Here is a 22,781-nt window from a genome sequence, read left to right as displayed (position 1 = left end):
ATAATGTCATTAATTTTAATCACGTATTCGGAAGACCTAATAAAGACAGAAAATCGGAAATTTTTTACTCGACTTTTAAAAATGAAGGAAATCAACCCATAACTCCCGCTAAGAAGGCGGCTCTGCCAGATGCCCGGATGCTCGGAAAATTTTGTAACGTAATGTCACGAACAAATCGTCAGCTGAAGCGAACAGCGTTGCCAAGTTCACATCATAATCTGTGGTTCACATTTAATTAATCCGCTTTAGTATACGGATACATATGTACGAAACCAATAAAATGCAAGTAAATAAAGGATCATGCTGCATTTTATTATAACTAATTTTAATAATTGTATTAACTTAGTGCAAAATGTTTTAACAAGCCTGACTTCTCGAAGTCAACTTTCGTTAAAAGAAAATAAATAAAGCAGAGGTTTGTAGGCACACTGTATTTTATCAAATAAAAAAAGTCGGCACACTAAATACCCGAATATACAAAATACACTACACACGGTTACAAAACCATTACCTAACAATTTAAAGCGTTTATTCAAATCTACCACCCTCCATATCTCCCGCATTTTTCCCGCAAAGGAGTTAACATAACACATTTTCAAAAAGTTCAAGCTTTAGAAGCAGCTGATTTCCCCAATCGTCTTGAATTTTGCAATTGGTTCCTAAGTGCAGCAGAACTTTATTAACAAAGTGCTCTGGACGGATGAATGCTGTTTTACTCGTGCTGGCATTTTAAACAGGTAAAAAACATAAGTATTGCTTTCTCAAAAACAATAAGTGCCTACCTAGGTTACACCAAAGTTTAGATTTACACTAAAGTTTACATTTATTATGTAAACTTTGGTTATACGCAACTGCATATTGAATAATAAATTGAAATACTAAAACTGTGTATTATTTAACATAATAAATTATAAAACGTGAAAACGTTAATAATATTAAAAATGATAAATTGTAATAACCGTACATTCGAAAACAATCATCCCTATTCATTACATTCAATTTGATGACACGATTTTCCTTTGATAAAAGACCGACAACTTTTTGCTCTACTTTGCATGGAATACGATCCTACTACAGTTCGTATTAGTCTAGGAGCCAGATCAGGTTCCGTGTACTAGCTATAAAAATAAACTTTTTACAGCCATTTAAACATTTAATTTGTTGATAACAATTAAACTGACCACTTTCAGGCTTTGCGACCAAGTTTTTTGGATTCAGGAGGTCAAAATACTTTAGAATAAGTTGTTTGCAGCCGTGGCACTCTGGTTGGCAACGGAACCCTGTCTGGCTCCTAGACTAAAGTGCACGTGCAAATTAGAAGGTTATTGACCTCGACACAGGTTAGCCTAGGTCGGAAACACGTACCGAGTTGTTTATTTGTCTCCGTCCGATTGTATTTTTATCTTCTATTACTTACAGTCAATATTTAAATACTACATACATTTCACCCTCTCTTTATAATTTATCTAGTGAGTGTTGGTTTTTTATGTCATTATTTCTGTAATGAAATTGAAATGGTTATGAAATGAAATTTAAATTATTTGAACTCTTGGGGTTTTGTAACTTCAATATTAAATTTTATTTAAAGTGAAACAGAGCTAATTTCTTTGCAGCCATAATAGTCACATTTGGTCAGATGAAAACCCGCACACTACTCGTCGGTTTAGCTTTCAGAGGAGATTCGGTGTCAATGTATGGGCAGGAGTATATGGCGATCGTTTAATTGGGCCGCATTTTCTACCTGAACATCTGAATGGGCCGCGTTACTTTCAATTTTTAGTAGAAGGCTTACAGCAAATTAAAAAATTATCACTATGATGTTAATAAAAAATGATTTTTGGCAAGTCATGCTCAGACCTCCTCGAGGTTCTTGCTGGGCAACAATAACAATTTAATATGTTGATTGCATAATTATAAAAAAATAATTTATAGCATTTTAAATTATTATTGGCTGACGTGAGCAAACCGTTTATTTATTGTCTTTATATGTGCGAAAATATATAAATATGGCAACATTGCTTCTAGGTCGCTTTGTTCATATCGTAGCCGGCTGACGTCAGCCGGTCAGTAACAGCCTGAAAAGGGGGTTAAATAGTGATTTGAAAAAAAATTTTTTCAGCTTAAATATGCATTTAATTTTTTTTTAATCACGTCATCGTATTATACTAATTTTTCTCTATTTGCTCTTAAAATTAATGACATTATGACTGAATCACCCTGTATAATCTGGGTAGTCCTACACGCAAGCGGAACATATCGGAACATTATGCGTAATGAAAGGCACATTACAATCATTTCTACTCAAGGAACACACAAAATGATTTTGTCAGATTAAGGAAAGTAAAAATTGCGGTCTTATTTATTATTTACGACACTTCTGCCTGGTATTTTGGCACTGTGTAGTTTATTTGTCGTTTTAATGGCAGCGATTCAGCGCTAGGAGCCTCGTAGAAAATTAAACCGCGACATTTCAGTTAAGCCGTCGCCGCTAAACCCCGCCGCTAGAAAATTTACCGCCCCTAAACGGTCTAATGGAGGTACACACAGTCATCAGCGTTATAATCGTACACAGCAGTATGCCCGGTAATATAGTGCTCGGGGTTAGCGTGTTGTTATGGAACGAACGGATGGCAGTGCCGACCGCAGCGCCCGACCCCGGCTGCGGTCGGGATGTAAACTTGTGTAGCCTTGCGGTCGGGTTGCGGTCCGCAGCCCAAACAAGACACCGCGCCGTGGAATGTCGGGGGGGCTGGCCCGCCCTCCGGCCCGGGAGGCTAATAATCAGCGCGTAAACACACGCGCCGCCTTGCTTTGAACAGGAGAGACGCCGCTCCGGGGTTTATTTCGTCTGTGGCGGAGGCGCGGGATATTTGGAAAGGATACACTAAAACCTTTTTTTAACATAGCGATTTAAGACAAATAAAAAGAGGCAGTCGCGTGCAGACTTGTCTTAATTTTATTTGGAAAATCCCCCGGAAGAACTAATGGAACACGCGGAACAATTGTAGTTTATTCACTACGCACAGTGGGACGAAACGCCACTGTCGCATTCAAATTAGTCTACACCCCACATAGTTCAACTGTTTCTGCTGATTTTTTTTTGAAAATGTTCGTCTTGAATGTCCCATCGATCCCTCTTTTGGGATTTTTGATTTCGGTCTTCATTTTTTTTAAATTGACTACAAAATTCGATTTTTATGAAAAAAAACTGATTTTCGGCCCAAATATGGTCCTACATGGCACAAGTTGATGTTTTTTTTCGGAATTTTTTTTCAGCCGAAAATCTTCGTTTTGATAAATACTACAAAACTGTATGCGTGAAAGTCTGGAGAAAAATTTTTCATATTCGCTAAAACGGTCATAATGTTCCAAAAATTTTCGTGGAGAAGCGATTTTTTAATTCGAAATTTCGCAACCTGGGAAAAAATTAGATGAACCGAAAGTTGTTTAGAATCACTAGAGGAATACTCAAAAAAATTGTCCAGAATTTTTGTATATTTCAAAATTTTTGGATTTGGACATTTTTTGAAATGACCCAAAATGTGTTCAAAAATTCAGGAAAATTTTTTTGCGTATTCCTCGAGTGATTCTAAACAACTTTTGGTTCATCTAATTTTTCCCCAGGTTGCGAAATTTCGAATTAAAAATCGCTTCTCCACGAAAATTTTTGGATTATGACCGTTTTTGCGAATATGAAAAAATTTTCTCCCGACTTTCACGCAAACAGTATTGTAGTATTTATCAAAACGAAGATTTTCAGCAGAAAAAAATTTCGAAAAACATCAACTTGCGCCATGGAGGACCACATTTCCGCCGAAAATCAGTTTTTTTTTTTTCATAAAAATCGGATTTTGGAGTCAATTTTCAAAAAAATTAAGACCGACATCAATAATCCCAAAAGAGGGATCGATGGGACATTCAAGACGAACATTTTGAAAAAAAATTCACCCCAAACAGTTGAACTATGTGGGGTGTAGAGTAATTTGAATGCGACAGTGGCGTTTCGTCCCACTGTGCGACGGGTCACCAGCACATATTCAAAATTAAGTTCTATCTTATTCAAATGCGCCTTTTCCACATCGTGATTAGTCGTAGTAGCGAGTTCCTGTGGCCACCACGCAGTTCCGATTTGAAGCCTCTCGATTTTTTCTTATGAGGTTACATGAAGTCAATGTACGAGAGATACTCTGGTTAAAGATATAAAAAGCTGCGAATTTAATCAAAAAATACTCAAAGAAATCTGTTTCAAGTTCAAGCGAAATTTAAGAAATTGTATCGATATAAATGGAGACATTGTGTACTATAGTATAGAGTTAAAAAATAATGTGACAGATTTATAGATTGACGTCGAAGAACACCGAGAAGCCGCGCTAGACAACGTCTGAGGACAGCGTCAGATTCGCGAAAGCCGACATTCTACCTCTAGTAAAGGTAATCCAGTTTTCAAAGCTTTTCCGTTAAAAAGGTGATCGAACATCGACTTTGACAATTTGCAGTTATATAACCAAGGACAAGTATCTGGCCAGTATGTGTGACGTACGATCCAAATTTAAAGTTGGGAACCTAGAGCCAATATACAAGTAGACAGTATTACAGATATCCGCATATTATTACTATTATTATTACTGTATATGTTTACTGAGTGTTAAATAAATACACATTTATCAAATCTATTGTTAATGAAAAGCCCAAGCATTAATTTCAGCGCTGCGAAATAGGGTCGCTAACCAACCCTTATATATACCCTCACCCTATCCAATATATACCTAATTATACAGTGTTAGTCATAAGAAAGTGAAGTGTATAATATATAATTATTAGAATTATGTTCATAGAAATAAAGTTTTAAAAATAAAGATAGGTTTTTACACATAAAGTTAAAGTCAAATATAAAATTAATATACAGGGTTCTTTCGGAATCCTGACCAATATCAAAGTTTTTATCATACCAAACTTATCTAGAATCCTAATCAGTACTAGAATCATTATAAATATTTGACAATATGTATATGTCCATGTCCTATTCAAAATCCAGTCTGTTGAGTTCAATCAGCACCTAACCACCATTCTAAGGCAAGAACAAGTTGCAAGTAACTTAGACAGTGGCGGCTCTTGACTTCCATACCAAGGAGAGCGGAAAAGTATTGAAACCTACAAAGTATTGAAAAAAATATATATAATTGGGCAGTTTTATTTTACTTACTTTAAGCACTATTAAAATATAGGGAAAATGTGCTTCACGTTATTTTTTATAGTGAAAGTCTATTCTTCTGCTTTTGTCCGAAATCAATTTTTCAATTATTTTTTCCGTCTTTCACTGCTGCGCAACGGTAACCGTGACCACCGTTGTAAACACTTTATATATTTAGGAGCGAGGTACGAGGAGCCCACGTATTCAGTGTTTAACGTTACGTCGTGCCATAGATACGAAGCAGGCGGGAACACGCCAATGCCAGCCAAAAAGTGCATTAAAACATGAGCGCGCGTCCCCATGTATCATCGGGTTAATAAATCGCTTCTAGGGGGCGAAAGGCTGATGCAGCGCCCTAGCGCGAAGCGAAGGGGCATGCTGCGCGAATATATCCGGCGAAATACAAACGTAACATTTGCTTCGAGACTATAACCGAATCTAATATACATTCCGTTCGCATGCGAATCCGACCTGAACGATTTCCACAGACGTATACATATTACATACATCTGTATGCTAACACAAACCAATCTTGAGGCAACAAGCCATATCTATTTAGCATGCCTGGCGTTACGTGCGCCTCGAGAAAGCGGCGGCGGATTTTTTACGAGACCTCCAGGGAACGCGAACGGCGGGAGATGCATAAACTTTCCATTTTTTTTCCGGTTCGGCATAACCGGATAAAGAATTGCGCGAGGAATTGGTTGGCGCGCGTCCGTCCGCGTTTTTAGTCTTCCAGATACTCCCTTTCTTTTTAGTGCAACTTTGGTCGTCTACGCGAACACTTATTATGACTAGAGTTTGGAACGTGCAATAGAGCCGTACTCGGTTCACTCTAGAGGTGGAGAAATATCGATTGTGGTATAATTCGATACATCGATAGTTTAGAAATGTACAGACAGAAATATACAGGATGTTTCAATCATAATGTCATTTATCTTAAGGGAAGATAGGGGAAAATAAGTAGATTACGAATACGCGATGAAAAAAAAAATAAAGATATATTTACGCTGAAAAATCTTATTTTCAAATCATTATGACCTATATCGAGAGTGAATTTTGACCTAAGAATAGGTATTAAGGTTAGGTTAGTGACTGAACAGTACGGGTTTAGTCACTAACCCAACTTTAATACCTATTTTTAACGTCTTTATAACGGAATATGAGATTTTAGTGTTACATATGTTCAAGTAGGTAATTATTCAGTTTGTAGTACGTATACCTTATCCTGTAACTTATTACTTTTCAGAACTGTATGGTACCTACTTATTTAAAATGACAAATAGGGCTAAAAAACACTCACTCATTCATCCAGAAAGTCTTAATAAAGTTGAGATCCGTTATACTTTGATTTTAAAAGCAATTGCAAAACTGGACCAGACAACGACTAGGAAATCTGCTGTTTCGCTACAACGTCCAATTGCTGGGTACTCTGCCGGTCTGTGCGACGCTTTCTCTATCACCAAATGGAGCGCCGAGTTAACAGGAGTTAAGGTGTAATTTACTTATTTTTTAAAAGTTGGAGGAAAAACTTTGTTTTCGATTTTCTGTTTTTATTAGGACTTTTGAATACGTGAATAAAATTAATGATATTATAACTGAAACACTCAGTATACACAGATTGTTTATTAGTCAAGGTTAAACCTAAACGAAAACCATACGAATGTATAAATACAATGTAGACGCTTTTCAAGAGATCACACCGTTGAGGCTTTCACAATCCACGCTGATATTTAAAATACTATAATTTTTCGAATTGTTATGTCTATGTATCTGGTCGTCGTCAGTTACAGAATCATTTTGCACTTCGCGAGCCTTAACCTTGTCACCGTTGAAGTTCCCAATAGTGAAAAACGGCGAAACGTTTGGAAGCATTGGATTCGATCAGTTAGAGGCCATGGAACGCCTTAAGGAATCACCGTTGCCTGAGGAACGATTCCGTTCTCAACAAGAATCGAAAAGGATGTCAGGGCTCTGGGTGTCTAATAGCAGGTATCCCCACAGAATCTAGCCCGAGATCAACAACTTCGAAAAAATCAGATTGGGGTAGTTTTGGCCCATTATAGAAGGTTTCGAGGGTTGGGCGGGTCGTGATCCTCATTAGATTTCATTAAGGGGCCCAAAATCAGAAAAGGGGTGGTTTTTGGTCAATTGTCCTACGGAAAAATTGTAAACAACTATTATAAACATTTAGTAAATTTCAAGACAATTGTTTTCCAGTTTTTAAATAAATAAAGTAAAATGTAACGATTTTGTAGTACGAAGATATCGTTGTGCTTAAATTTTAGTTCGAATTTTAGTAATTATGAATCTCTTAAAACAGGAACTTAACTTTATGACAAATTATGAATTTGAAAAATATGTAATTAAAATACCCAAAGATTCACGTCGTCCAAATAATCATACGTATTAAAAATAATTTAGGGACTTACCAAAAAGCAAAATTCATTAATTTTTAAACGCACAAGTACTAAACAAACTACAACATATGCTCAAAATGTCTACCACCATTTTCGATGCACGCACGACACCTTCGAATCCAATTTTCGCGCACTCGCTGGAAAACACCTCAAGAAATGGAAATAGTGGTACGCAAAAAACACTCCGACGCGTTTCAATTCCAGATACCAACACCAACTGAATTGCGTATAGCTGGACAGCTTAGTACCTCGTGTTAACCGCCGCGCCGTTGTCACATTGCTCGATACGCATTTTATCGTAATTTAGATTTATTACAACGTTAATTATTTTTTAGAATTAAGCATAAAGAAGTTCAAAAAAGTGATAAACATTGTATTTTATGGTATTCTATGCACGCAGTTGTCAATATTCCTTAATTAATCGAATTTTTGTACATCAAGTTGAAGATTTTAATAATTCTTTTCTCGGAAATGATTGAGTTTAGGACCCATGTCATATAAGGTTTTTTTGTTTATTTTAATGTATTCTATCGTCTGTTAAAATTCCGATAATATTAATTTTGTATATTTATTAATAGGTATTAAAAATTTTTGTCAGATTCTGTCGCCCCGTAACCCAAATTAGCCGTTCCCGAGGTCCGTACCTTCCAATTTGCCGAACAAAAGCCGGATTTACAGCGACATTAAAATTAATATCTGTATCTGGGAGGGAACGAGCGGGGACAAGATTATAAAACGAAACATTACCGTAAATCGCGCCGAGCGCTGGAAAAACTTCCAGAGAGAACACGGGATTCTTTTCACGGAGGGGTCGGGGGCATCCGTCGCCTCGCCAGAGCGCGGCTCGTAAATTTCATCAGGCGAGAGCAAAAAACAACAAAAAGCTCTCTTATTACTCATCGTTTAGACGGTCTCCGGCTGAATTAGTTTAAAAGTTCCTCTGTGAAGTAAATTGAGAGCCATAATTATTTTTACATTTCGTAGCCGGGAGGAACTCGTAATTCTGTGTCATAACTTGTTTCTGCATTTAATGGATCCGGACGGGGGGGACTTTTGTCCTCCCGGATTAATTCAATTACCGTCGGGGGGCGGAAAGAGTTAACGAGATGGACCTTTTTAATTAATTAATTAATTAATTAATTTGTAATTCTATGAATTTTATTCGGGCGAGCTTTATAAACGATTTTTTACGAAACGTCGAAGTAGGATCTTACACAAAGTTAGCCGAGTCATTGCTACCTATGATATGAAAACTAAAATTTGATTTACATATATTTAGATTTCCTTTGATGGTTTTTAGTCAGTCTTTCATAAAAATACTAGAACTGTTTTCAATTTATAAAAGAGGAATTAGTGTACGAGGAGATAAAGATATTCCAAATTCTGATTGAGTAAAGTTTTTATGGGCATATTATAATGAAATAATAACAATAATTATACGCACGCTGTCCAAAAAAATCTCGGACCACCCGATAACTTTTCGTTATTTAGTCCTATCAACCAATAAGCTGGTGACTTTGGACTTGACTTTGGCCTTAAGTTTCAAGGCCAAACCAAGGTAAACTTGAACATATTAATTAAATGGGACAATCTATTTTTATTGCACAAAATTTACTCCCCAATATGGGGTCAGAAAATATTTGTCCTATGTCCAAAATTTTTTTCTAAGATTATAAGATTATGAATGACAAATTAGACGGTGACCTTAGATTTGACCTTCACTACAAGTTGCAAGGTTGAACTACACAAACGCATTACGCCATTTTTTTAAGCCGGCTACCGATACAGCACCAAATTTTAGGTCGCAATCTGGGATCAAAGAATTTTTCCAGAATGTCCTTTCAATTCATTTGAACGTCAAACTCATTTTTCAAAAAATAATAGGAATGGATACTTTATATTTTCACCACTAATAAAGAAAAACAGTGATTTATATTTCTATTAAAATATAGAGTAGTAAAAAAATATTTCATGTTTGACGGGGTCTTAAATGTATTTTGATATACAAAGTGTAAGAAGTTTGACTGCCATTGTTTCAGCATGAGATAGAGTAATCATAAATGAACAAAAAAAGTTGTATATTACAGGGGCGTAAGATTAACAGTTTTTAAAATACAGCGAGTATTAATATTGAGGAGTTTCATCACAACGTGGCAACAGCGCTTAACCTGCTGATGCACACTACGTGTACACGCAGCAGACTTGTCCTGCGAAAAAAATGTAAAGAGCTATTATTGTGAAACATTTAGTAAATTTCAAGACAATTGTTTTCCAGTTTTTAAATAAATAAAATAAAATGAATCGATTTTGTAGTACGAAGATTGTGGTTAAATTTTAGCCGGAATTTTAGTAATTATGAATCTCTTAAAACAGGAATATAACTTTTAATCAAATTAAGTATTTGAAAAATATGTAATTAAAGTACTCAAAGATTCACGTCGTCCAAATAATCATACGTATTAAAAATAATTTACGTACTCACCAAAACGCAAAATTCAGTAATTTTTAAACGCACAAGTACAAAACAAACTACAACATATATTCAAAATGTCCACCACTATTTTCGATGCACGCAAGACATCTTCGAATCAAATTTGTGCCCACCTCAAGAAAAGGAAATAGTGGCACGCAAAAAACACTCCGACACAGTCGAATCCAGATACCAACTGAATTGCGTATTGGTGGTTGCTGGACACCTTAGTACCTACTTCGTGTTAATAAACCGCCGCGCCGTTGTCACATTGCTCGACATGAATTTTATCGAATTTTAAATTTATTACAACGCTAATTATTTTTTAGAATTAAGCATAAAGAAGTTAAAAAAACTGAAAGTGATAAACATTGTATTGTATGGTATTCTATGCACGCAGGTTATGTCAATATTCCTTAATTAATCGAACTTTTATACATCAAGTTGAAGATTTTGATAATTTTTTTTACTCGGAAAGGGATGAGTTTAGGACCCCTGTTATATAAGGCTTTTTTGTTTATTTTAATGTATTCTATCGTCTGTTAAAATTACGGTAGTCAAACTTCTAACACCCTGTATATTTAAACCACTTTATATCTAATGTAAGAGATATACGATTGTCAATTTTGCCGAAAATTTCGAATCGCCACGCCTTGTAACTCGAAAACAATAAAAATCCCATCCTGTATCCACCACCTACCCCAGACTCTAAAAACCGCTGAAAAATTTACAGCTACCCTGTATACTCTTAGTAACACTCTACCAAGTCATCGCTACAAATTTTCCCGTATTTGGTGCCTTTAAAAACCATATACTGATTTGCTGCTCTTATACACAAATTCACCCTACATGCTTTGGGAAACTTAGCTTTCACGTTTTAACTTCCAGTCGACAGTTTTATAAAAATAGTCAAAATTTAGAGATGCACCATCTTCCTCCCCATTGCCACCCCTGTAATCGGACCACATCTTGTAGAAAAGGTCCAATCGATACAACGATATCAAAATCACTCCGATCGGACCACCCCTGCGCCCAGCGCTCGCGTCCGACATTTCTTATATTGTGAAAGTTCATATCCTCGGAATATAAACATATATATTGTCTATTGTCCTAACATCTAACGTTATATTACCGATTCCTCAAACATTTCCAAGCTTGAAATAACTTTTACATTTTGTTCATTACTAAATCTGAAATATGGGCTTTAGCTGCGGAATATGCTTTTTTTATTTCGTCACGCGTTGGGGCATTATATTCTGCAGAGAACACCTGCAACGAGAAGGAACGGTTTATTATAATTCCAAAGACGCCAAAACTTACGCTGTTAACAAAAACACTAGCCGAAACTGAATAAAATTAATACCAAATGTGCCGGTAATTTCAAATTCGATTAATTCAATGTTAATTTTTGTACGATTCGTATGCAATTTTAGTAACAATAATGCTCGGATAACCAAGCCGCTTTCGCGAAAGCAAAAGAGAAATCAATTCCGGTTTCAATTTACGTTTATAGGCGGAATTTTTCGCAATACAATTGTAAATGTACACACTTATGTTTGTCTAATATGTTCATTATTGGCAACACACACACATTGGCAACGCAAACAAAAATGTAATTAAACAGGTATTTGCCGTCGCTTCTACAGAGAGAATATTTGCTTTGGCCGCTTTGTTTCGAAATAAAATTGTGACAACTGTAATATTTAAAATAGAAAGAAATAGTCCGGTCAAAATAGACATTTCAAATAACGAAAATTCCGACAGAGCTAAATTTCGGTGGAGACCTTGGGTACGCCATTAGAAATAAAATGTCAAAAGTCCCCATCGATCCCGTGTGTGCTAAAAAAGTTATTCGGGGTCAAAGGTCAAAATTTGAGGTTCTTTAATTAGCTCTGTCGGAATTTTCATTATTTGACCACTATTTTTATGACTAATTTGACCGGACTAAAAATAGATGAAATAGGCATTAGGGACAAATTGCAACAAAAATATAAAAATGTGTATTACTATATTCAACAGTCAAAAATATATACAACAGTATGTAGCGTTAGAATAAATTGTATCCAGCTCCTACTTGATTAGGCAGCCCTTATTCGTGCGCCCACCCCCGATCGGCAAATGGGGGCAGATGCGGGCGGAAAAAAAAACGCGGCGCAAAAAGCAAAACATAATGAAATTACGTATTCAATGGGTACTTACGTGTCTCTCTTCAGCGGAGTTGATACCTGCAGCGTCCATGGAAACGGCATTCAACGAGCAGCATCAGGCCNTTCGTCTGTTGTATTCAATTGGACATTTGAGCAAGACTGGCTTTGGCAATTAGTACACGCTGGAGAACACAGTAACCCTACTCTTCTACAGCCACATTTAGTACTACAACCTTTTATGCAATTGCAAAAAATAGTGTTTAGGTGTTTTTTCGGAGCAGGTGGGAGTAAAGTTTGAATCGGTTCCAAAGTATTATCTGTTAATTTCCAACCCCAGTCTTCTGGGTTCAGTTGATTGACTAGCCATGTCTGAACTCGATACAAGTGTTGATTAGCAGAAGCCGATGTTGGAGGAAGACAAGATAGTTGTACTTGTTTCTTGTTTCGTGTATTTTTTACAAAAGTTTTTACAATATAGTAGCCAGATGTTATTCAAGGCTATGCGGGTAGAGGGGATTGACTAAGGGACTGAGTTTCTTTTGAGTGTATATTCTCAGAATAGTATAGTTTATACATATAAGAGACACAAATAGGCATTTTTACTTGTATTAAGTGCCTGACTATGTATATTCCTTGGCATATGTGCATATCATGTATAACGTGACTCCTTCTACTTTTAGAATCGCGATATCTCAGGAATGGTAATTCTTAAAAATAAAAGTATAAGAACCATTTTTGTATATAATTTTAAGATCTATAATTTTTGCCTGAGCTACTTTTTTGATAAAACTTAGTTTTCGAAAAAAAAAACAAAAAACCTCAAATTATGACCTTTGACCCCGAATAACTTTTTTAGCACACATGGGATCGATGGGGACTTTTGACACTTTTTACCAAAATTTAGCTCTGTCGGAATTTTCGTTATTTGACCACTATTTTTATGACTAATTTGACCGGACTAAAAATAGATTAAATAGGTATTAGGTACAAATTGCAACAAAAATATAAAAATGTGTATTAATAATTATATTCAACAGTCAAAAATATATACAACAGTATGTAGCGTTAGAATAAATTGTATCCAGCTCCTACTTGATTGGGCATCCCCGCTTCGTGCGCCCACCCCCGATCGGCAAATGGGGGCAGATGCGGGCGGAAAAAAAAACGCGGCGCAAAAAGCAAAACATAATGAAATTACGTATTCAATGGGTACTTACGTGTCTCTCTTCAGCGGAGTTGATACCTGCAGCGTCCATGGAAACGGCATTCAACGAGCAGCATCAGGCCAATCGGCGGCGGCGACATGGAACAATCGAGACGAAAACAATTGAGACAAAATGTACAAAACGTGTCGGTGTTTTCGCAGCGGCGGCTACATCTGCGAGCTTGTCGGATATGTAGGTACAGGGTGGAGATGGAAACATGGGTGAAAATGTCACCTTCTGGTTTATATGTCTCCATTATTACTTTCATTTTAAAATGGGCATATAATAACATTCTTAGTAATTTATTACATCACTTAAATCATTGATGTGTCAAATAAATAAGAGTGGTCCCAAGTTTGACCCCTGCGGAACCCCTGATGTAGCAATATATTGGGCAGCCATTATATCAAAACTTACAGTAAATAAAGTATGTTTTCATAATAAAATAGATTTTCCAAAACAAAATAAAATACATTTTCCAATATGTACGAGGACTAGCAGTTCTACTGTAAAAAATCTAGTTGTCTAAATTAAGAACTTTTCCCGCACAAAGTCGGTTAACTTTATCTAAACACTTTGTAAAATAATCAAAATCAGAGTATAATTTCAATCTTAGAGCGGCCATATGCATAAAATATTTTAATAGTGCATGATCACGTAAGTCATGATAATGTCTTATCACATTCTTGAGACTTGAAGAGACCAAGTGATTTGAGAAAGTCAATTTACCATCAAAGCAAGCTCCTATATCTTGCAAAGAGCACAAAGCTGTGTTAAAATGTCGAATTCAATGTCATAGTTAAATAGAATGGAATTTATTTTGCGCATAAAGACGACTTATGTATTTAGACTTACGATTTAGCCATTTTACCACCATTTAACTGGTTCTGAAGATGAAAACAGTCATCAACAATTACCACAGAAAAGTTTCAAGTCACTACATATATTAATTTGTGGCCATTAAGATATGTCGTTAATAAAAGTAACAAAGAGAAGGGGGCCCAGATCAGAACCCTGGGATACTCCACACGTAATAAGTAACGACTAGATTTGAATCTATAATATAGGACGTAATGCAAACAACTCGACAAATATAATTTTTAAAATATATATATAACACTAAGAGAAAAGCAATAGTTTAGAAGAATATATATATTTAAACACGTAATATTAATGCATAGCTTCTTTCAAAATAAACGTCTGCTATTTCTGTGAACTTCGACCTACTTCCGTATAATCAATCACAAAATTCTGCATGCGGCAATACATCTCCCTCTCGCTGCGGCCGCACCACTCTGTAGAAAAAGCAGCGCCGTTTTTATGGCGTTCGTTGCTGCATCTGGGCGCTTGTCGGATCCGTGCTTTTGTGATTTGTACAAAAACTACGTGACATGGAAAATGCATGGCTGAGGGCGCTCCTTCTTTTTGCTCGGCTCGCCGGCGTTGCGGCGAAAATAGACGGCAAAGTTCGCGAAATTAAAATGCACTAAGCCCCGGGATCCTGAATTATAAATACGGATAAGTGCTCGACGCGCCCGTCCTTCCCTGCTCGCTCCGGGAACAGGACGGGGCGCGATATTTTTTAAATGTGGCGCGGGAGGCTATCAAGAATATGCATTAATAATTAAAAAATTTAATAAAATTTAATATCACCAGTATATATAAAGAATGGCAAAATGCATCACATTTTCATTTGCAAAAGTTCGTAAATTTTAAAAACTTCGAAATATCTTATTATACAGGGTATAACTCTAAGTGGGGGGGTCAGTTTTTTAGGGGTAATGGTACGTGAGCAGATAGGCTATAGGCGTACGGAAACAAAATCCCATGTATTTTCTTATGAAGATTCATCCTGGTCATTTTTGACCAATTTTACCCCCACTCCTCCACTTTTTCCCTTCCCCTTCTCCGCCCAGCCAATCAGAGCGCAGCATTTGGCGGGAAAATGGCGGTAAATTTAACATTTAAAACAGCATTGCGTCATTCTTATCCGCTATTCCATTATTCAAGGTCAATGACCTTCAAACAGTAACCTGATATATTATTTCCTTTATAATTGCAGTGTTAGCAAAATTGCAACTTGATAGTCTATTTCCTGTAATACTGCCATGCTGGCATAAACCTGGCATAAACTGTAACCTGATATCTTGTTTCCTTTATAATTGCAGTATTAGCAAAATTGCAACTTGATAGTCTATTTCCTTTAACATTGCAATTATAAAGGAAATAATATATCAGGTTAAAGTTTATGTCAAAGTAGCAGTATTAAAGGAAATAGGCTACCAAGTTGCAATTTTGCTAACACTACAATTATAAAGGAAATAATATATCAGATTAGTGTTTGAAGGTCATTGACCTTGCATGATGCAATACCGGATAAGAATGACGCAATACTGCGCTCTGATTGGCTGGGCGGGGAAGGGGAGGGGGAAGGGAGAAGCTGGAGGAATGGGGGTAAAATTGGTCAAAATGACCAAGATGGACCTTCATAAGAAAATACATGGGATTTTGTCACCGTACGCCTATAGCTTATCTACTTACGTGTTTTCCTGAATACAAATCTGATTTTTTTTTTATTAAATAGTCGAGTTAGTTTTTTAAAATACACTTTAATACTTGTATACGCCGCCACTGTAATATATATGTATTACAAATACATGAATTATAGGCAACCTACAGTGCATGTGAAGTGAGATAGTGCGGGTTAACGGTGATGAAGCGAAGGGCGTCAGTTGTTGTCCCACATTTTCTATGCCCTAATTACATTAAAATATCATGAAATTTTTCTAAAACCTCGAAATATCATGAACACTGAGATTTTCGAACTATTTTGAGATTTTCAACGTATTTCAAAATTTAATTTTATATGTATTTTGACGTAGTTTTGAATGTATTTTTATGCAATTTGATGTATACTGAATACGAAAAATTATATACGCTGTTTATTCCACAGCGTTTATGTTGCAAGATCTAAAATATTCGCGCGCTGTTTATTCCATTTTCTTCATGACGACTGAAAAAAAAACCTTTTCTTCGCGTTCGGCTTCTCCGCCCAATTGTAATTAAATTACTGTTTATCCAAATCCTACCTGCGCAGTGCCGGGGACAAATCCATTTACAGTCGGCCGTAATTTGCGAGTGTCAACCGCTTTTAATAAGCAAACTCGAAGGGGAGAAGCCGTCGGGGTGAAAAGTTGGCAAATTTACATTTCTAGGGCCCCAGCGCGACATCAAAGGGCGAGATAAGGCGTCCGCCCGCCGCCGTACGGATTTCGCATAAAAATAATTTATTTACGTCGGAAGGTGCCGCCTAGGGGACGTTTGTGAACGGTAGTTAGGCAGGGTTCTCCATTACAGACACTCCGTCGATTCTGAAAGTCTCTCTCTTCTTTCCTTTGAGGATGTTCGGCGTTGCGGAACGAAAGCGAAGAACTAAATCGGCGGGCGAATGCGGACCCGTTCTTCTTAAAGATTACGGACGGGTGGGCAAGGACCGATACGGGAGATTAGCCGGTAGTTTGTGGCTTCATCGCGACCGTCCACATGTCCGAACAATTCTTGAAGTATTGGTAAAAGGAAGTGTCTACACAGAGCTTGCAGGATTACTATTCTGTCGACGCAGATACAACGATCGTGCTCTTAATGTTTCGTCAAGCTTTTAAACTTTTTCACTCAACTTTTGAATCTAACGAATTGGAATAATCAATTGTCTGTTAACTGTTTTTGTACTGTTTAGGATTTGGCTATCTTTCAGTCCTAATAACCCTCAGCCGACGTTCGAACAAGGTATTCGGTGGCTCCGGAAGATTCAGCTGACTGGATCCCGCTTGTTGAATTAGAAGGGTGGCGAAAGTCTCCAGTTTGAGATCATTGAGCATCATCCCCTACGTTGAGAATGCATTGATCAACGTTTAGACTTCTTTAACAATTTTGGTGATGGGTTTCGAAAGAGATCTCCAAGTCTTTGAACACTGTTGGCTCAGTTAGACGGTTGTGATTACCAGCCAACATTCGAAACAGGCGTGATTTTTCGCTCTAGTCGGTATATAAAACGCTTCCGACAGTAATGTTGTTCCCGGAGACAACATATCGTATTTCGCTCCGAGCTTCAGATTTATAAAATCTGTTACGTCCCTGCGACCGTTTCCCGTTCAGTTTTAGCGGATATAACCGTTCGGAAGACGTTATTGTCATTGTAACTGTGAGAGTCGTATCTCGGCACGGTCCATAAAAAGCAGGGCTTTTATTAAATTTAATGTAACAAATTTGACCCATAAACGGCGCCGATAAAAGAGAATGTCTGCCCGTTTCGTCCGGAACGGACCGACTTTATCGCCGCTTTATGATTCCTAAAAATTTGATTAACACTCGTACGGTCGGGAAATTGTCGGTGTAAACGTTAAAATTTATTTGTTTATGCGAGGGGTTTCGCGGAGTTTCGTCCCGGGTAATTTTAGGGAAGGAAAGGTCATCCAGACGTACGGTTTTTCTCAAATTACGAATAGACGTTATTAAACAGTACTGCATCAAATCAGAAAAAAAACATGACAATTAAATCGTGTAGATCTGCAGAGAATTTTGAATTGTAACTGTAAAAGCCCTGTATTTACCTATGTCTCAATTATATTTTTAAATTTGCAATTTTTTTCAAAATGTTTTATTATGTTTTATGTTGTAAATAAATAGGTTATAACCCTTCAAACTGGGAGAGAAAAGTGTTTGTTTATTTCCAATATAGTCATTTATTTATTTATCTCTTATTTTTTTGTAAATGTAACAATTTTTTTGCAAAATACAAATAAGCTGTAATATACAAGTAATTCACAGAATATTTTATACCTTTTAATTTTACCTTTCTATCTAGGATAAAATAATAAAAACTAGTCTTAGGGAATCACCACTTTGACATTGGATGCGACCTTCGTGGTCATTTTCAAGGTCATTTGAAGTCAAGTTTCGTTATTCAAACTGGAACCAATATTTCCATTTAGGATAAAATGGTAGACCAAATTTTTAGGAAATTGCCGCTTTGTGACCTTGAATTCGACCTTGATAGTCATTTTCAAGGTCATTTAAAGGTTAAATGTCGGTGTTCAAACAGGAACCTTCATTTCTATTTGGGATAAAATGGTAAAGAAAATTTTAGGAAATCACCGCTTTGTGGCCTTGGATTCGAACTTAGTGATCACTTTCAAGGTCATTTAAAGGTCAAATTTCGTTGTTCAAACAGGAAGCATATTTCTATCTAGGATAAAATGGTAAAGAAAGTTTTAGGAAATCACCACTTTGTGGCCTTGGATTCGACTTTGATGGTAATTTTCAAGGTCATTTAAATATCAACTTTCGATGTTCAATCAGGAACCTGGGTTTTTGAAAGAACGGAAACGTTTGGATACCGTTTGATCAATGATCACAGAGACCTCTAGAGGTCATCTGAAGATCAAATATATATCTTATTTTTAGATTAGTATCTCGTAAGGGTGGCGAGATATTAGGAATGTAACCTTTGCAAAAGTTGTTGTCATCACAGGCTCCCACTTGACGTCCTTGGATTTGATCTTGAGGGTTATTTTCAAGGTCATTTGAAGGTTAATTACTAGGGATTAAATGGGAAACCGATTTTTACTCTGAAAAGGTGAAATGTTTTCTAATTTGAGTTCAAAGTGATTTTATTCAGAGGTGAAAATTCTTCTTAATTAAAAATATTTGGTAAGATTGATTTATATCAACGTTTTTTTTTAATTATTTTTTAAGTGGCGACCTTTAATAAATAGCTGCAACATTATGATCTGCAATTTTGTCAAGATTATTTAAAAATAATAAAAACAATTTTTTTACTGTGACACCTTGTATCTTTTTAAGTAGGTACCAACTTTTGAGCTAAGGTAAGTTTGGTTAAATCATAATATTTAGTATGTAGAACCAGCTCTATTACTTATGGGACACCCTGTATAATATTTGTTTTTAAAAATCGTATTGTACATTCACAGCACATCAATAATCGAAAATATTTTCTATAAGACATTTTTCATTGTCTACCACCTGCAATATCGACACTTCTACAAGAAATCTAATCATATACGTTAAAATTGTTTGTTGCCGTGGAAAAATGTTCAATAAAACAAGACCCTCTGCAGAATAACACGGTTAAATTCCAGAAATACCTCCAGCCGCATCTGCCTCGCCTTCCCGGAACCACTCCGCTCTCCGCTTTGTTCCGCGCCGAGATTAAACTGAATCTAATTGCTGAATAAATAACAGGCGAAACGTCGGAAGTTTTTAAGTAAGTTGTTTGGCTGCACTTTGTAAGTACATTGTAAGGCGAAACGGTCCCCGACTCGAACACACAGCCTCCCGGAACACACAGAGAGGCGGCGGCAGGGAAATAAAACACTAACCGGATTAAGCGAGCATCTTACAGCAACAGTTGCTGCACCTGAGCGTAATAAAGATGAAGATTAAAACGAAGCTCTCGAGTCACAATCCAAATTAATTAGGAGTTCTGTGCAGTTACAAAGCTGCCGTAACTTAATTCTCAATTAGGGAGCGACGGTTCAGCCAGACGAATCTGCGGAAGAGCGGCGGCGGCCTTAAGGGGGCCGGACGCGACGTCCCCGCGGGGGTTAGTTTTCGGGGAGGTGCGTCGTCGAGGCGGAAACTGCCGCTAACTGCTTTGAACTCGGGGATAATTGCTAGTGTTTTTTGTTTGGGGAGTTTGCAAATATTCCTAGTAAGTGAGAAAGAGGAAGCAAAGAGAAAATGATGAAAGAAATATACAACTGTTTTTGTTGTCTTCAATGTCTTTAAAATATTAGATTGATTTTGCTGATATCGGAGTAATTGAGTGAGAAATATGGCTACTGGGGGGCGGCAAGTGCCGTAACATAGGCGGCGTTGTTAACTATAGAATGGGGTCAAAGAAATTAAATCCGAGACAAAACAAAATTTTCTGCTGTCTCCAATAACGAAAATCGCAAGTCACCCCGGTATCGAATTTCGGAAACAAGACAAATTTTCCGAACGTTGCGAATTTCGAGCAGGGAAACTCTAACATAAAACTACACCACACCAAATTGCAGTTTCGTAGAAGTTTGACTATACGAGTCGAGCAAATTTCAAAGATGGGCAAAATCTTGAGGCAAAACGTCCAAATCTAAGGCGGACACCGCTGTAAGATCTCTGCAGAGCGATCATAGGAGGTGTTCAAACGTCAACTCTTGCAGTGGCGGTTTGTAATATTATGAATAGGTGAGGTCCGTGGCTGTTTTACTAAGCGAACAAAAAAAGCGCAGCAGGCAAAACATTTTTAAATTCTCAATTTCAAACGACTAAATGTGTGCTGTGTTGTATGTTTTACTATTTTTTTTTTCGTAATGATTCTATACTATTACTATTATTCTTTTTGAAGTGTGTAAACACTTTTTGTGTAAGTAACACAAATAAATATGTGTCTATCTATCTAAAATGAATATAGAAATTTTTAGTTGCGTTTACAATATTATCGAAAAACTGATTCACGAGAAAGGTTTTCATTCAGATTTTATAAAAAAAATAGAAATATTTACGCAACTATTTGATTATTTTATTAAACTGTTCTAAAAAAAAACACTCTTTATTTTAATAGGAATATTTTGATGCGTATATCTCATTCTTCATCAAAAACGGATTTAAGGGGTTTTGATACTAGAGGACTAAAATATTCATGAATACAAAAAAATTAATTCGCTTTGGATTATTTTAGACTGCCCTGCCAAAATGTTGCTAAATTTTTCGCAACGTTCTGTAAGTTCCTGGTTTCGCTTAATTAAGCATTTAAATATTTTTGTAAATATAATATAAATTTTCCGCTATTTGAAGACTCTACATCTACGTTTCATTATGGCCTCAAAAAGCTAATTCTTCTTTGTCCAACGTAATAGTCACATCAATTAAACAGCTAATTAACAATCGATTTTTACGAACATTTTCATTATATAAAATTTTGATCAAACTGGCGTTCTCCCTCAATCTTCAATGGTTGCCCTATTTTGCTGTAATCACCTTAAAGCCAAAAAATTACATTATGTTAAATTTAGTCTTACTTCGTTTTGTTGTAAGGTAATTGTTTGTTATTTATTTTAAATTCATACCCGCTTTGCCCTTAAAGTCCTTGTACTATGATCACTTACACCTACACGTTATACAGGTATCGCGAAACTGACACTGCAACTGTAAGCTAGAGAAAGAGAGAAACTAGAGGCATGAGAAAGTGGGCCTCAACTTCCCCGCGTAAACACGTTATTTTAACCGCCTCGCGTGGAGGGGGATCTGTAGCATATTGTAGGGAAGTGTGACGTGCCTACAAGCAAAGAAATTCTGGCCACACTGTGGTGGGGACTAGTGGGGAGTAACGAGTAACAGTAGCGGCGAGATATTCAATATTCAAACAATTATTTTATACTGTTACTTTGATTTTTGATAAATGTAATAGGTAATTGGAAATTAGTTTACCTGTGTACTGTTACCTAAGCTTGAATATCAGTAAATCTCTTTTATACCCTTTGAAATTGTATACATATTTATCGTGTTCCATTTGTACAGTACCTTGGTTACAAATATGATATATTTAATCAGACATCAGGCGTGACTCAAGGTTCGACACCTGGCCCACTGTTATTTATTATTTTCACTAATGATATTGCGAAAATTTTAAGTATAATAAACAATTCATGGTTTTGCTAATATTTTTGTTCTTTTCAATTGTAATTTTATTGTTATCCAAAGATGTTTTTATGATGTATGATGTATGATGTATGTATGTTCCGCAAATAGTACCAAGGTCACTAGATATGTCTACGTGGATTAATATTTCGATTTTAAGAAGGCGCAGACAAAGCCGCTTTATTATTTTTCCTTGTGTGGGACTCATCCGTTTTGACGACATAAATAATGCAGTTTATAAAATAACAATGTTGAAAGAAAGCGTATCCCCGAGAGACGCGGCCCGACGAAGAGCGCTCAGAAAATCAAAATAAAGCAGTAGGCGCTCCGGAACGCGCCGCCTCACACTTTATCCCGTCCGTACATATCGATTTATAAAACAAAAATACGAGAGCAGCGGGAAAAAGCGTATATCCAGGATAATATGTCATCTCGAGTTGGAATTGGATCAGTGTGGATATGAACGCGCCTTCGAGCCTCCTCGTCTCTATCTCTCCCTCTCACTCTTCCGCGGGGAAATCCAACGTCCCCCTGTTCAAGCCGCCGGGGCGGGAGGAAGATTGAATGGGACAGCCAGAAAGAAGCGCTGGAACCGCATTCGGAGAGGATGGATGGAGATTTATTTGCTGGAATTTTAACGGACTGGGT

At 36.7% G+C, this 22,781-nt stretch overlaps 1 protein-coding gene across 1 annotated transcript in view; it reads right to left on the bottom strand.

Moving 5' to 3' along the window:
• Positions 1-22,781, bottom strand: part of LOC108913147 (transducin-like enhancer protein 4) — a 369,612-nt gene that overhangs the window by 86,107 nt on the left and 260,724 nt on the right. Inside the window, exon 7 of the mRNA XM_018718638.2 lies at positions 13,446-13,471. Within this exon, the coding sequence (XP_018574154.1) occupies positions 13,446-13,471 (26 nt within the window). The remainder of the gene's footprint in view (positions 1-13,445; positions 13,472-22,781) is intronic.

This window comes from Anoplophora glabripennis, unplaced genomic scaffold (assembly GCF_000390285.2).
Source record: "Anoplophora glabripennis isolate ALB-LARVAE unplaced genomic scaffold, Agla_2.0 scaffold30, whole genome shotgun sequence".
In the NCBI taxonomy this organism is placed as follows: Eukaryota; Metazoa; Arthropoda; class Insecta; order Coleoptera; family Cerambycidae; genus Anoplophora; species Anoplophora glabripennis.
This window is presented reverse-complemented; position numbering and strand designations above follow the sequence as displayed.